We start from the raw sequence: 16,731 nt of genomic DNA, 5'->3' as shown, positions 1-16,731 counted from the left end.
AGATGAACAGAGCTGGGATCAGGAAATACTTTGCTACCTACCCCGGTGTCATCCTGGGGACGGATAAGAATGGCGTATTTTTGAATGTGCTTGATGCAAATCAAAACATCCTGTTTGCAACTAGGGCCCAAGTGCTGCCACTGATGGGGTGGGTGTCTGTGTGGCCCAATTTTTGGAAAAAAGGGAGACTCCGCTTGGAGTAACCCTTGCTTGATGTGTTTTTAAAAGAAGCCAAGATGAACAGAGCTGGGATCAGGAAATACTTTGCTACCTACCCCGGTGTCATCCTGGGGACGGATAAGAATGGCGTATTTTTGAATGTGCTTGATGCAAATCAAAACATCCTGTTTGCAACTAGGGCCCAAGTGCTGCCACTGATGGGGTGGGTGTCTGTGTGGCCCAATTTTTGGAAAAAAAGGGAGACTCCGCTTGGAGTAACCCTTGCTTGATGTGTTTTTAAAAGAAGCCAAGATGAACAGAGCTGGGATCAGCAAAGACTTTGCTACCTACCCCGGTGTCATCCTGGGGACGGATAAGAATGGCGTATTTTTGAATGTGCTTGATGCAAATCAAAACATCCTGTTTGCAACTAGGGCCCAAGTGCTGCCACTGATGGGGTGGGTGTCTGTGTGGCCCAATTTTTGGAAAAAAAGGGAGACTCCGCTTGGAGTAACCCTTGCTTGATGTGTTTTTAAAAGAAGCCAAGATGAACAGAGCTGGGATCAGCAAAGACTTTGCTACCTACCCCGGTGTCATCCTGGGGACGGATAAGAATGGCGTATTTTTGAATGTGCTTGATGCAAATCAAAACATCCTGTTTGCAACTAGGGCCCAAGTGCTGCCACTGATGGGGTGGGTGTCTGTGTGGCCCAATTTTTGGAAAAAAGGGAGACTCCGCTTGGAGTAACCCTTGCTTGATGTGTTTTTAAAAGAAGCCAAGATGAACAGAGCTGGGATCAGGAAATACTTTGCTACCTACCCCGGTGTCATCCTGGGGACGGATAAGAATGGCGTATTTTTGAATGTGCTTGATGCAAATCAAAACATCCTGTTTGCAACTAGGGCCCAAGTGCTGCCACTGATGGGGTGGGTGTCTGTGTGGCCCAATTTTTGGAAAAAAGGGAGACTCCGCTTGGAGTAACCCTTGCTTGATGTGTTTTTAAAAGAAGCCAAGATGAACAGAGCTGGGATCAGGAAATACTTTGCTACCTACCCCGGTGTCATCCTGGGGACGGATAAGAATGGCGTATTTTTGAATGTGCTTGATGCAAATCAAAACATCCTGTTTGCAACTAGGGCCCAAGTGCTGCCACTGATGGGGTGGGTGTCTGTGTGGCCCAATTTTTGGAAAAAAGGGAGACTCCGCTTGGAGTAACCCTTGCTTGATGTGTTTTTAAAAGAAGCCAAGATGAACAGAGCTGGGATCAGGAAATACTTTGCTACCTACCCCGGTGTCATCCTGGGGACGGATAAGAATGGCGTATTTTTGAATGTGCTTGATGCAAATCAAAACATCCTGTTTGCAACTAGGGCCCAAGTGCTGCCACTGATGGGGTGGGTGTCTGTGTGGCCCAATTTTTGGAAAAAAAGGGAGACTCCGCTTGGAGTAACCCTTGCTTGATGTGTTTTTAAAAGAAGCCAAGATGAACAGAGCTGGGATCAGGAAATACTTTGCTACCTACCCCGGTGTCATCCTGGGGACGGATAAGAATGGCGTATTTTTGAATGTGCTTGATGCAAATCAAAACATCCTGTTTGCAACTAGGGCCCAAGTGCTGCCACTGATGGGGTGGGTGTCTGTGTGGCCCAATTTTTGGAAAAAAAGGGAGACTCCGCTTGGAGTAACCCTTGCTTGATGTGTTTTTAAAAGAAGCCAAGATGAACAGAGCTGGGATCAGCAAAGACTTTGCTACCTACCCCGGTGTCATCCTGGGGACGGATAAGAATGGCGTATTTTTGAATGTGCTTGATGCAAATCAAAACATCCTGTTTGCAACTAGGGCCCAAGTGCTGCTGTGGCGCCCCTGACCTGGTCAGGCACCACTGAGTACTGCACCCATGCTGGGGACAGTACAATACAGGTAATCCAGAAGGCTGACCGAGGTGTGACTACACAGGCGCATAGTGATCAGGTCTCACACATGTACCTATGAGAGGACCCCTGGGGATCCCAGGAGGGGGAAAAGCCTTCACCTTCACTGGAATAGTGGAGGGGGCCAAAAGCCTCCATCTCCTCTCAAGGGGTGTGGTAAGAGAGCCTGGTTGCTAGGTGGCGTAGGCAAGAACAGGAGAGGAGGAGCAGTGAGCCGGTTCAGTGCAGAGTCCAGGGAGCTCCGAGTGGAGCAGACCCCTACCCCTGGGGCTGTTGCAGTCTGACAGCGTCCGCGCAGTGGCTACCGACGGGGGAGAACGGTCACCTAGGAGTGCTACCCGAAACCCATCTCCAGCTAAAGAGAGAGCACGGCGTGGGAAGTAAGGAGACTGCTAGGGAGTACCAGGCCCAAACGGGCGGCAGATCCCGGAGCGGGGATAGATCCACCTTTCCCTGCTAAACCTGCCGGTGTGGGGCCCTCAAAGCCCACACCACAACACCTAAAAGCCGCAGCCACGTAGCCACAGTTAGGGCCCATAGTTCACAGGAGGCAAGCAGCTGGAGTGATCTGGCCCAGGCAACAAGCAAACGGCAAACGAAGGGGAGAGAGGCTTCAGCAACTTCCCTGGGTGACCCCCATAGGGACTAAAAGTCGGGGTTACCCCAAACCACCAAGGGCTAAGGAAGGCGAGTTGGTAGTCACCATCAGAAGTCAGCCTGAAGGATACCTGGTTCCAGCCTGGTTCATCCCAGCTACGCCCGGGTTACTCACCCTGCCACCTGAAGTGAGTAAAACCCCTGAAAGACATCCTGCGTGTGTGGAGTTATTCTGCGCCTTGTGGTACTACGCACCTACACAGGGCCCTGGGGCTTGCCTCACTCTCAGGAGGCTATTCCAACTAACTGCACTCACCATCAGCCCCAGGCGTCCCTCAACCTGCAGTGGCGGTCCCCACTGACCGCAATTCTGAGAGTGGCGTCACGACAAATAGAAGATTCCCTACCTGTGACCAGACTGTTCCATCCAAGTGGAGTCCCTGAAGGTAATGCACCGACACAGCACTTGTGGGGCCTCACATCTGGCGTCACGAACAGGATAAGGACTAGACCTGTTCAGACAGGTGACCATGTGCCTGGGCGGTCCGCTTGAAAAATTGGAAGCGCCGCCATATTGCCACCATGAAAAGCGCGCTGAAAAACAACAGCAGCCCGCGCTGGGAGAAGTTACCGCCCACGAAGAGGTGTGGCTACCCAGAGATCCCCTGCAGAGTTCTGACCTCGCTTGTGAAGAGAGCGGAAGCGTCCAGAGACGGCGGAACGGAAAAGAAGCCAGCAGCTTGTTGCTAGAGAAAATGGCGTCTGAATGCAGAGACCCAGAGCCAGGCTCCGCTGCCTGGTGGTGTCGGGAGCTCGCCGAGTTCTGCGATCAACTGGAGGCCAGGGTCGGAAGGCTGATCAGAGAGGGACGGACGGAGTTTCTGTGGATGACCGCGGCGGTTCAGGCCTATGAGGGGAGAGCCGCGCGCCGAGTGCCAGACCGGGCGGTGACGACTCAGACCCCGATGCTGCCACCGATGGGTGAGTCCAGTGATGCCCCTGCCAGCGCGAGTGCCCCGACCCCTGCTGCCACGTCCGCGGTCCCTGAAGAGGCGTCCGGCGCGGCGACGCTGAAGCCGGCCGCAGCCACGCCAGGTGCAGCCCGCCAAGCTCAGGCCGCCACAGCGATGCCCTGCTCGGCCCACCAAGACCCGGTCCCTGCAGCGACGCCCAGTCCGGCCCGCAGAGAACCGGCTGCCACCGCGACCCTCATCCGCGCCGTAGGTGTGACGCTGACCCAGGCCGCCGCCATGCTAGGCCCGGCCCGCAGAGACCCTACCGCAGCCGCAATGCTCGTCCGCGCCGCAAGTGAGGTGCTGAACCAGGCCGCAGCCCCGTCAGGTGCGGCCCGCCAAGCTCCGATCGCTGCAGCGACTCCCAGCCCAGCCTGCACCGATCCCATCGCGACAGCGACGCCGATCCAGGCCGCCGCCATGCAGGGCGCGGCCCGCCAAGACCAGGCCGCCGCCATGCCGGGCGCGGCCCGCCAAGATAAGATTGCATCACCATTTTCCCCGGCCTGCAAGGCCAGAGCAGACACCGCTCCCCAGTCCAAGGAGGTCCCTGCTAGGAAATCCCTGGTAGGTGAGGACCCCGCATACTGGCAGCTGAAGGCTGACATGGAGGCCAAGTTCCCACAGGAGATGGTGGATCAGTACATGCTCCCTCCGCACACCCCCAAGAGGATTCCGGCAACCCCTGCAGCAACTACGCCAAAGAGTCCCCCGCCTGGGCCTGCTGAAGAAAGTCCATCCCCAGCACTGCCACCAAAGGAGTGCTCAGAAGCACTAAGGGGGAGGGGAGGCCAGGAAGCTGAGGAGCTGACTCAGGAGCCACCAGCAGTGGATCCATGCCCAGAGCCAGAGATGTTGCCATACTCCCGCTGGGATGAGGAAGACCTAACACCGTCTGCTGACGAAGATCTGCCCCAAAGCCTCACCTGGGAGCTGGTAAGCTGTACCTCGCAGAATCCAGTCCGCAAGACACGGCGCCGTAGCAGAACCCAGTCTTTCCCTGCACCGCCATCCCCAGAGCAGAGAGAAGTCACGGCCCGAGACTTAGAAGAAAAACGGTTCCTGAGAAGAGCCAAAGCACAGGTCAGAGGACCCCTTTGTAGAGGAGTTGTGGAAGACTTTAACTTGAAGAGCGGATATGGCTTTATAGTGGCACCAGGTATGAAAGAGGGCATTTTTGTCAACAGAAGAGACGTGAGAGCTCATTTGCCCAGAGGACATCCTGGAAGAAACCTAAGGATGGGAGACACAGTGCAGTTTACCATGCATCAAGGAGAAAGAGGCTGGTATGCGCTAGATGTAACACCATGTCCTAAAGAAAAAGAAACAGACACGGAAGAAGAAAGAGATCGAGAAACCAACAGGTGCCACAGCCCTACAGGCCCAAGCCCTGGTGAGGAGGAATCCACATAAAGTACAGAAAGAAGCATAGAAGTTCCCAGTTTGACAAGTTTGAAGTTTGCAACGTTTTCAAGTTTAAGCAATGTGCCCACATAAACTAATGTGAGAAATGAACCTTAAGGCTATGAACTGGCTATAGCCACAAACTCTCGCAGTGTAAATAGTTACACCAGAGGGCACCACCACCACCAGAGTCAGCCTGTTTAGGGGCTTGGCTCGTCTGCAACCAGAGAGCACGTCCGTATATAGGGCCTTGGCTTACCTGCAACCAGAGAGCATGCCTGTTTATGGGGCCTGGCTCTCCACCACAAAGAGGGTACCTGGTCAGCACCAACTGTGGAGGCCGCCTCTACATCCTGCCAGAAGAGGCTGAAGGCGCGGATCCACCAGGCCAGGTATACCCTGAAGACCACCAGCCCATGAAAGCCGCCTCTACATCCTGCCAGAAGTGGCTGAAGGCGCGGCCAACGTGAGAGGGTTTTGGGTGGGTTAACGGACTTGTGGGTGGAGGGTGGTGATGTATGGTACCTGGTGCTTTTAAATGTTTTACCATGTTTTAATGTTTTATGCATTTTAAAATGTTGTCTTGCAGCCCGAGGACGTGCTGGTGATAACTAAGGGGGAATGTGGCGCCCCTGACCTGGTCAGGCACCACTGAGTACTGCACCCATGCTGGGGACAGTACAATACAGGTAATCCAGAAGGCTGACCGAGGTGTGACTACACAGGCGCATAGTGATCAGGTCTCACACATGTACCTATGAGAGGACCCCTGGGGATCCCAGGAGGGGGAAAAGCCTTCACCTTCACTGGAATAGTGGAGGGGGCCAAAAGCCTCCATCTCCTCTCAAGGGGTGTGGTAAGAGAGCCTGGTTGCTAGGTGGCGTAGGCAAGAACAGGAGAGGAGGAGCAGTGAGCCGGTTCAGTGCAGAGTCCAGGGAGCTCCGAGTGGAGCAGACCCCTACCCCTGGGGCTGTTGCAGTCTGACAGCGTCCGCGCAGTGGCTACCGACGGGGGAGAACGGTCACCTAGGAGTGCTACCCGAAACCCATCTCCAGCTAAAGAGAGAGCACGGCGTGGGAAGTAAGGAGACTGCTAGGGAGTACCAGGCCCAAACGGGCGGCAGATCCCGGAGCGGGGATAGATCCACCTTTCCCTGCTAAACCTGCCGGTGTGGGGCCCTCAAAGCCCACACCACAACACCTAAAAGCCGCAGCCACGTAGCCACAGTTAGGGCCCATAGTTCACAGGAGGCAAGCAGCTGGAGTGATCTGGCCCAGGCAACAAGCAAACGGCAAACGAAGGGGAGAGAGGCTTCAGCAACTTCCCTGGGTGACCCCCATAGGGACTAAAAGTCGGGGTTACCCCAAACCACCAAGGGCTAAGGAAGGCGAGTTGGTAGTCACCATCAGAAGTCAGCCTGAAGGATACCTGGTTCCAGCCTGGTTCATCCCAGCTACGCCCGGGTTACTCACCCTGCCACCTGAAGTGAGTAAAACCCCTGAAAGACATCCTGCGTGTGTGGAGTTATTCTGCGCCTTGTGGTACTACGCACCTACACAGGGCCCTGGGGCTTGCCTCACTCTCAGGAGGCTATTCCAACTAACTGCACTCACCATCAGCCCCAGGCGTCCCTCAACCTGCAGTGGCGGTCCCCACTGACCGCAATTCTGAGAGTGGCGTCACGACAAATAGAAGATTCCCTACCTGTGACCAGACTGTTCCATCCAAGTGGAGTCCCTGAAGGTAATGCACCGACACAGCACTTGTGGGGCCTCACACTGCCACTGATGGGGTGGGTGTCTGTGTGGCCCAATTTTTGGAAAAAAAGGGAGACTCCGCTTGGAGTAACCCTTGCTTGATGTGTTTTTAAAAGAAGCCAAGATGAACAGAGCTGGGATCAGGAAAGACTTTGCTACCTACCCCGGTGTCATCCTGGGGACGGATAAGAATGGCGTATTTTTGAATGTGCTTGATGCAAATCAAAACATCCTGTTTGCAACTAGGGCCCAAGTGCTGCCACTGATGGGGTGGGTGTCTGTGTGGCCCAATTTTTGGAAAAAAAGGGAGACTCCGCTTGGAGTAACCCTTGCTTGATGTGTTTTTAAAAGAAGCCAAGATGAACAGAGCTGGGATCAGCAAAGACTTTGCTACCTACCCCGGTGTCATCCTGGGGACGGATAAGAATGGCGTATTTTTGAATGTGCTTGATGCAAATCAAAACATCCTGTTTGCAACTAGGGCCCAAGTGCTGCCACTGATGGGGTGGGTGTCTGTGTGGCCCAATTTTTGGAAAAAAAGGGAGACTCCGCTTGGAGTAACCCTTGCTTGATGTGTTTTTAAAAGAAGCCAAGATGAACAGAGCTGGGATCAGCAAAGACTTTGCTACCTACCCCGGTGTCATCCTGGGGACGGATAAGAATGGCGTATTTTTGAATGTGCTTGATGCAAATCAAAACATCCTGTTTGCAACTAGGGCCCAAGTGCTGCCACTGATGGGGTGGGTGTCTGTGTGGCCCAATTTTTGGAAAAAAGGGAGACTCCGCTTGGAGTAACCCTTGCTTGATGTGTTTTTAAAAGAAGCCAAGATGAACAGAGCTGGGATCAGGAAATACTTTGCTACCTACCCCGGTGTCATCCTGGGGACGGATAAGAATGGCGTATTTTTGAATGTGCTTGATGCAAATCAAAACATCCTGTTTGCAACTAGGGCCCAAGTGCTGCCACTGATGGGGTGGGTGTCTGTGTGGCCCAATTTTTGGAAAAAAAGGGAGACTCCGCTTGGAGTAACCCTTGCTTGATGTGTTTTTAAAAGAAGCCAAGATGAACAGAGCTGGGATCAGCAAAGACTTTGCTACCTACCCCGGTGTCATCCTGGGGACGGATAAGAATGGCGTATTTTTGAATGTGCTTGATGCAAATCAAAACATCCTGTTTGCAACTAGGGCCCAAGTGCTGCCACTGATGGGGTGGGTGTCTGTGTGGCCCAATTTTTGGAAAAAAAGGGAGACTCCGCTTGGAGTAACCCTTGCTTGATGTGTTTTTAAAAGAAGCCAAGATGAACAGAGCTGGGATCAGGAAAGACTTTGCTACCTACCCCGGTGTCATCCTGGGGACGGATAAGAATGGCGTATTTTTGAATGTGCTTGATGCAAATGTAGCTGTGAAGTGTACAACTGGGGCACAACTGCTGCCACTGAAGGGGTGGGTGTGTGTGTGGCCCAATTTTTGGAAAAAATGGAGACTCCGCTTGGAGTCACCTTGCGGTGTTTTACATGATTTTAGAAGGGCGTGCCATGCCTATATCTGTGTGTCCTCCTCTTTTTCCTTGTCCAGCTGTTTTGTTTTCGCATGAGTATATGTCCTTGTCACTTTCCAATGTGTTTGAGTTGTTTGTCACCTTTAGGATACCTTTGAGGGTGTTTTCTAGGTGTTTTTCTGTGTTTGTGATTGCCTGCCATTGTTTCCTATGCAGTTCGAGTTCGGTTCGTCGAACGTTCGACGAACCGAACTCGAACGGGAGGTCCGTTCGGCGAACCAACCTCGAGCCGAACCGCGACCGGTTCGCTCATCTCTACTGCAGACCATTTCCTGGTCTGTACTCACTGTAGCTTGGGAGCAGACCTCTGATTCCCAGGCTATAGTGTGACTGAACAGCTCTGCAGACTCAGCCATCTCAGTTCCACCATACTGTGCAGGGCTGATGGAGACTTCAGAGCTGGGAGAAAGCAAGTTTGATTGGGATGACAACTCAGAGGACTGGTGTTTTTTGGATGCGGTACTTGAGGTGGCTGAGAGGGCACTTGTTGGACCACTTGAGATCCATTTAAGCATTTTCCTTTTTTGGCCATCATCTACCTTTGTTCCTGTTGTTTTTGTCCGTAAAAAAGGGAGCACATCGGATTGTCCACGGTAAGTAGTAGACATCTTACTTTTGCTGGTAGATGGTCTATCTTCAGCAGATGATAATGGAGCTTTGCCACCTTCCCCACGGACAAACCCTTTTTTTCCTTTTCCACCACGCCTCTTCCCCTTTCCACCAGCATCTGTCATTTTGCCACTCATGTTGATTGCGACAAGATTGTGCACTGAAAATGTGGTAGTAAAAATTGAGAGGTGGTGTAGATTGCAGCGGTGGTCTAGCTTTATTAACAGCAGAATAATAAAGAATAAATATCCCTGACAATGCAACTACAGCCCTTAAACTGGCAGCATAAATTGCTAGTATAATGGCTTAGTTATAATGAGTTTGAGTGTGCAATGCAGGCAGAGGTGCTGCAAATATCTTTGCACTACTGGGACTATACAGAAGTCCAATAGCCACGTTTAGGATGCCACTAAGTTCACTGAGTGTTTGCTAGTATAATGGCTTAGTTATAATGAGTTTGAGTGTGCAATGCAGGCAGACGTGCTGCAAATATCTTTGCACTACTGGGACTATACAGAAGTCCAATAGCCACGTTTAGGATTCCACTAAGTTCACTCAGTGTTTGCTAGTATAATGGCTTTGTTATAATGAGTTTGAGTGTGCAATGCAGCCAGACGTGCTGCAAATATCTGTGCACTAGTGGAACTATACAGAAGTCCAACAGCCACGTTTAGGATGCCACTAAGTTCACTCAGTGTTTGCTAGTATAATGGCTTAGTAACAATGAGTTTGAGTGTGCAATGCAGGCAGACGTGCTGCAAATATCTTTGCACTACTGGGACTATACAGAAGTCCAATAGCCACGTTTAGGATGCCACTAAGTTCACTCAGTGTTTGCTAGTATAATGGCTTAGTAACAATGAGTTGGAGTGTGCAAAGGGCAGGAGGGTACAGTGGCAGGGTTGTGGGTCTCTGGGTAGAGGAAAGGAAGCCTGCCTTTCTATCCCTCCTAATGGAGAAATGCAGCGAGGAAATCCCTGACCTTAGCTACACAGACGCTGTCATCTTGTGTAGCTGTTAAACTCTGTTTTCAGGACCTGCCACCTATGGCTCTGACCCTGCCGGTATGAGCCCTTAAAAGGACTGATAGAAAGTGCTATCCCTATGCTGTCTAGCGCTGTGTATGGAGCGTACACAGCAGTATCGGCGATAGGAGCTGCGCCAGTGATGACTGCCACCAAGGACGCAGAAGAGATAATGGCGTCCGGATGGGCAGATACTCGTTTTTATAATGCAGGGAAATGTGACATGGACATCCTATTACACATGCCGTTGCTTTTCTGGCTAAAAGTCCACTTAGCTGTGTGTGTGTCTGGGATTGGCTGACATGCTGGCCCTCCCCACTACACGCGCGCGCTTAGGGAAGGAAGACAAGAAAAAAAAAAAAAATGGCGATCGCCATTATCCAAACAGCAGTGATCTGAATGCGCTGTTCCCGCACACTGTACACTGAAATGTCATAATAGTGTGAGTCACAGAGTGACTTACACTATTACAGCGGAAAGCCAGCTAGGAATTAGCTGGGTTTTTTGCTGCTAGAACCGTTCTCGAACGTATCTAGACTATCGAGCTTTTGCAAAAAAGCTCGAGTTCTAGTTCGATCTAGAACAGCCCCCAAAATCACTCGAGCCGCGAACTGGAGAACCATGAACCGCGAACCGCGCTCAACTCTAGTAATGACATCAACATCCTATATAAGGTGTGCTTAATTATTAGGCAACATCCCTTCCTTTGGCAAAATGGGTCAGAAGAGAGATTTGACGGGCTCTGAAAAGTCCAAAATTGTGAGATGTCTTGCAGAGGGATGCAGCAGTTTTGAAACTGCTAAACTTTTGAAGCGTGATCACCGAACAATCAAGCGTTTCATGGCAAATAGCCAACAGGGTCGCAAGAAGCGTGTTGGGCAAAAAAGTCGCAAAATAACTGCCCATGAATTGAGGAAAATCAAGCGTGAAGCCATTTGCCACCAGTTTGGCCATATTTCAGAGCTTCAATGTTACTGGAGTATCAAAAAGCACAAGTTGTGCCATACTCAGGGACATGGCCAAGGTAAGGAAGGCTGAAAAACTATCACCTTTGAACAAGAAACATAAGATAAAGCGTCAAGACTGGGCCAAGAAATATCTTAAGACTGATTTTTCATAGGTTTTATGGACTGATGAAATGAGAGTGACTCTTGATGGGCCAGATGGATGGGTCAGAGGCTGGATCAGTAAAGGGCAGAGAGCTCCAGTCCGACTCAGACACCAGCAAGGTGAAGGTGGGGTACTGGTATGGGCTGGTATCATCAAAGATCAACTTGTGGGACCTTTTTGGGTTGAGGATGGAGTGAAGTTAAACTCCCAGACCTACTGCCTGTTTCTAGAAGACAACGTTTTCAAGCAGTGGAGAGGAAGAAGTCGGTATCGTTCAAGAAAAACATGATTTGCATGCAGGACAATGCTCCATCACATGCATCCAACTACTCCACAGCATGGCTGGCCAGTAAAGGTCTAAAAGATTAAAAAATAATGACATGGCCCCCTTGTTCACCTGATCTGAACCCCATAGAGAACCTGTGGTCCCTCATAAAATGTGAGATCTACAGGGAGGGAAAACAGTACACCTCTCAGAACAGTGTCTGGGAGGCTGTGGTGGCTGCTACATGCAATGTTGATCATAAACAGATCAAGCAACTGACAGAGTCTATGGATTGTAGGCTGTTGAGTGTCACCATAAATAAAAGGTGGCTATATTGGTCACTAATTTTTTGGGGGTTTTGTTTTTGCATGTCAACAATTTTTATTTCTAAATTTTGTGCAGTTATATTGGTTTATCTGGTGAAAATAAACAAGTGAGATGGGAATATATTTGGTTTTTATTAAGATGCCTAATAATTCTGCACATTAATAGTTACCTGCAAAAACAGATATCCTCCTAAGATAGCCAAATCTAAAAAAATCCACTCCAACTTCCAAAAATATTAAGCTTTGATATTTATGAGTCTTTTAGTTTGATTGAGAACATAGTTGTTGATCAATAAAAAAACCCTCTAAAATACAACTTGCCTAATAGTTCTGCACACGGTGTATGGAAAGTAAGAATATATGGAAGGTACTACAAGTGAAGTATTAAACCAATAATATTCTGATAAATGGTGTTGGCAGCTGTTACTAAGACTGGGCATAACACTATTAACAATTGTATGTTCAATGTCACAGCATATAACTTTACCATTTTGAGCCAGCCAAGTAGAACTCAATGGTTTAGTATATAGGTATATAACACCATGAATCTTGTAGAATCGTATGCACACTTTATGCAAAAAAAGCCCATGAATGTAATGTAGGGAGTGAAAAGCCAATAAACAAAGAAAGTGCTTAACATTAAAAAATATTGATTTGTAATGTGTGTGTGTGTTACTGGCTAGTTTCACCCCCCAAATAAATATATTAGTAAATACTCTTGAAAGAAACCTGTCAGGAGGTTTTTGCTACTTTATCTTAGATAATGTAAGAGCAAAGACCCTGATTCCAGGAATGTGTCACCTACTGGGCTTCTTCCTACAGTTTTCATAAAATCCTTGTTTTATCTACTGCAGGTCTATCAGTTCTGTGAATGTGGAACTCTGTATAACCCTGCCCACACCACTGATTGGCAGTTTTCTGCCTATGCACAGTGTACATAATCAGTGGTGGAGGCGGGTGTTACGAACTGGCGCCGCCATAGCCGCAAGCAGCCTGATGCGGTTCCTGTTGCGCCCAGGCGCCGGCTGCCGTTCTTGGCCGTGCCTCGGGTCGTCCAGTTGGCTGTTCCTTCCACCACATCTAAGTGTGGAGAGGCGGCTAGTGCGCATGCGTACGCCGATTTACCCCAGCCAGAGTTTAAGCCCGGTGTTTTGCCTAGTGAGCATGCTCAGCCTGATTGTGTTATGTCTGAGACTAAGTCCTCAGTTCGGGCTACTGAGTATGCTCCCACAATTAACCCTAACAGCCTCTTTGCACAGGTACTTGGACTTCGTGCTGTGTCTAAGTTCTGGGATGTGCCTACTGAGCATGCTCAAACTGATAGTCTGCTTTCTGAGCCTGTTGCTCAGGCTACTGGGCATGCTCAGGCACTTAGTGCACCAGAGGCTAGGTCCGGTAAGGACCTCACTGAGCATGTCTGTGAGGTGGCAGGCCCTGATAGGGCAGAGGGTGTCAGGTGTCCTGATGACGTGGCAACTCCGGACTGGCTCGCAGAGGCCCACCCCTATGATCTGGCACCTCAGTATTGGTCGTCAGACGATGACTGGTGAAGTGTTTGGGGCGTGGCTGCCATGAGGTCATCAATGATGTGGCGGTTCCGGATAGGTCGCATGTGACGTCACTGATGACATGGCACTCTGCTATTGGACCTTGGTGGTTCCACCCTGGGTTTGGGGCGGACCCAGGTTATAAAAGGGGCTGGAGACAACATGGAGGTGTGCAGTCTTCACTTTTGCTCAGTCAGAGCACACCTCCATGTTAGAGCCTCATTGCGGCATAAGCCTATGTTGGGCAGCGGTAGGTAGGGTTAGGCGAACGGTGCCTGTCACGCCAAGATTCGTGGCTCGGCACATCAGGGTCAGGCGCCGTGCTTCCCTCCTGCCGTTCCAGTCTTGCTATAGCAGCCCAGTGGCGTTAACTGGGCTGCGGCTGCTGTGCTTCCTGTCCGATTGTGCTCCCTACGCACACGGACAACGCACCTGCTGTGCCACCTGTCCGGTTGTGCCCCCTACGCGCACGGACAGCGTACCCCAGGACCCCTGTGGAGTTAACAGGGTGTTCCTTATCCTACTCGGCTTCCCGGTCAACGCTACTGGTGTACCCATCTGGCCTGACGTGTCCTACACACACGTGGCCAGTCGAGAGGTGGCCAGAAATGCTAATCGGAGGACCGCTCGGCCTGACGTGTCCTACACACGTGGCCGACAGGGCGCTTTCGTGGCGGTCTTCCGGTCAACGCTACCTGGTTACCACCCGGCCTGACGTGTTTCCTGCACACGTGGTTGGTGTAGCGCTAGGTGCACCAAAACGCTAATCGGGTTGTCGTCCGGTCTGACGTGTCCAAACACACGTGACCGGTTCCCAGAGTTCCTGGGTTATCTCAGAGCCATCCAGCTCTATAGTCTCCGCCTAACCCTCAGGTGCCAGCAGCTCCTTTGTCATCTGGAGCACGGTGGGCCCCAACTGGCGATTAGGATATATACCCCCTGGTCCTAATCTGCCGGTCCCCCCGAAATAGCGGGGTTGTACAGCACTCGTGAATGTGGAGGACAATAGGGCAGCAGGTTTAGTAGTCGTTTAGTGAATTTCCTGCTGATAAAACAGTGATTTCTTCAAAAACTACAGCAAACAGCAAAGTCATTGACACATCACTTGAATAAGGATCTCTGCCCCTACATTATACTTCTCGCAGATTAGGTGGCAAAAATCTGGTGACAGATTCCCTTTAAGGACATCTGAACAAAAATTATTTGGGGCGAACTGGCTGACCATGCAATGTGTATGAGGCCTCCTAACGCTCCACTGGCAATAACTATGTTGGAGGACATAAGAATTAAGTAGTCTCAATGGTATCCCAATCCTTTTGCAGAACATGGGATGTGTATGTCCTGAGCTCCTTATTGTATTCCTGCTTTGGTGGAGATCTTCATCATCACTTGGCTCAGGGGGGTAAAACTATTAGATACCTATTGAAAAAAAACATGCCGACCCCTGTAGCACATGCAAACTAGCATTGCATTCAGGTCAAACTGCAACCACAGCCCTCATATCTAGAAGTCTTGGCATCACCATATTACAATATGTGTCTAAAAAAAACAAAGAAAACAAAACAATAAAAAAGCAAAACACTACAACCATACAGCCCACTAACTACTGTGTCCCCTGCCGGTCTCAGGTCATCACATCCGCATGGGACATCATATGATTGCTGTAGTCAATGGTCACTGATTAGCTGCAGCTCTCATGCGATGCCTCCTCTGGATGTTCTTGTCTTGAGACCAGCAGGGGACACAGTCGCGAGTGTGAGTTCGGGAGGTAAGTACCTCCTTTTTTTTTTTTTATCAATTACCCCATTCTGGGCTCATTGAGAACAACATTTACTGTAGGTACAAATCCCTGTAATCATATTTTACATGAAGGATATAGGGACAATAATGGGGACTGACGTACAGTATTTTGCAGAGGTTGCTTCAGGTTTTGCAGACATTACATTGTACTTTGAAGATTTAGTACAACTCAATGTAATGTGATGATCCCAAGACGACAAGAGAAGATCAAAGAAAAGGGATATGAATGACTTACAGCCACTATTTCTTGCTTCCGAGGGTCTACAACACGTAATTTCTTATCTTTACAGGTAGTGGTGATGAGACTTCCATTATAGTTCCAGCAGACGTTGTAGATGAGGTCACTGTGCATCTCGTCCAAAGTAATAAGAGCCTCACCGGTGCCCACGTTCCAGATAATAATTATGTTATCACTGCCTAACAGGAAAGAAGAAGAGAAGCCAAAATAATATAGAACATCAATATAGTCTAATACACAAAGCTGTGTGTATGTGTGTGTGTGTGTGTGTGTGTGTGTGTGTGTGTGTGTGTGTGTGTGTGTGTGTGTGTCCGCTAAAAGAATCCGCACCATTGCATTTATAATTATGAAATTCTGCACAGCCACCTCATTTGACTCAGGGAGCGTCATAGACTATTTTGAAAGGATAATTTAACCCCGCACTTAAAGGTGGCGTTACACGCTAGGATTTATCTGATGATCTCAGTAGCGATGTGACACACCCAGATCGTTGTTACGATTTGCCGAGATTGCACATAGGTCGTTTATTAGCAGTCACACGTACACATCTCACAAACGACGCAACATCGTTCAGCGATATATTGTTTGACCAAGGCGGTCGTGTGGATGTTGTTCGTCGTTGGCAGGGTGTCAATTGAAGCAATATGTCTGCTGCATTGCAAACGACGAACAATATTTTGAAACTGAACGTCGTGTCAACGATCAACGATTTTCAACCTATTTGCAATCGTTCGGAGTCGCACGTAGGTGTCACATGCAACGACGACGCTAACGATGCCGGATGTGCGTCATGGAATCCGTGACCCCGACGACATATCGTCAGATAAATCGTAGCGTGTAACGCCGCCTTTACAGTTATTCACCAAAAAAACTGCTTACATTAAAGTCAATGGAGCTGGGAGCTACAGGTCATTAATAGGAGCTGTGATTCGTGAAACACATACAGACAGACAGAGGCAGACAGGGAGATATGTACACAGGGTAAGAGACAGACAAACAGGCAGACAGGGAAAGAGGCAGACAGACAGAGACAGGCAGACAGAGACAGACAGGGAAATAGGCAGACAGACAGAGACAGACAGACATACAGAGATAGAGGCAGACAGGGAAAGAGACAGACTAACAGAGACAGACAGAAAGAAACAGACAGGGACAGAGACAGACAGAGACAAAGAGAGAGACACAGGCACAGACAGGGAAAGACAGAGACAGACAAAGAGAGACAGAAAGAGAAAGAGACAGACGGAAAGAGACAGACAGAGGCAGACAGGGAAAGAGACAGACTGCCTGAGAAAGATGGAAAGAAGCAGACGGAAAGATACAGACAATGACAGACAGAGAGAGACAGAGAGGGAGAGGGAGCGATAGAGACAGAGAGACACTTAATTA

General features: G+C 49.9%; 1 protein-coding gene across 3 annotated transcripts in view; it reads right to left on the bottom strand.

Moving 5' to 3' along the window:
* The window catches only part of CORO6 (coronin 6), a 219,436-nt gene that overhangs the window by 56,006 nt on the left and 146,699 nt on the right, over positions 1-16,731 (bottom strand). For all 3 annotated transcript variants that reach the window (XR_012750427.1, XM_075335242.1, XM_075335241.1), the window contains exon 5: positions 15,340-15,521. Coding sequence is in view for 2 of the 3 variants with exons in the window: in XM_075335242.1 (XP_075191357.1) it covers positions 15,340-15,521 (182 nt within the window). In the remaining variant the exon portion in view is untranslated. The remainder of the gene's footprint in view (positions 1-15,339; positions 15,522-16,731) is intronic.

Source organism: Anomaloglossus baeobatrachus, chromosome 2 (genome assembly GCF_048569485.1).
Source record: "Anomaloglossus baeobatrachus isolate aAnoBae1 chromosome 2, aAnoBae1.hap1, whole genome shotgun sequence".
Taxonomy (NCBI): Eukaryota; Metazoa; Chordata; class Amphibia; order Anura; family Aromobatidae; genus Anomaloglossus; species Anomaloglossus baeobatrachus.
This window is presented reverse-complemented; position numbering and strand designations above follow the sequence as displayed.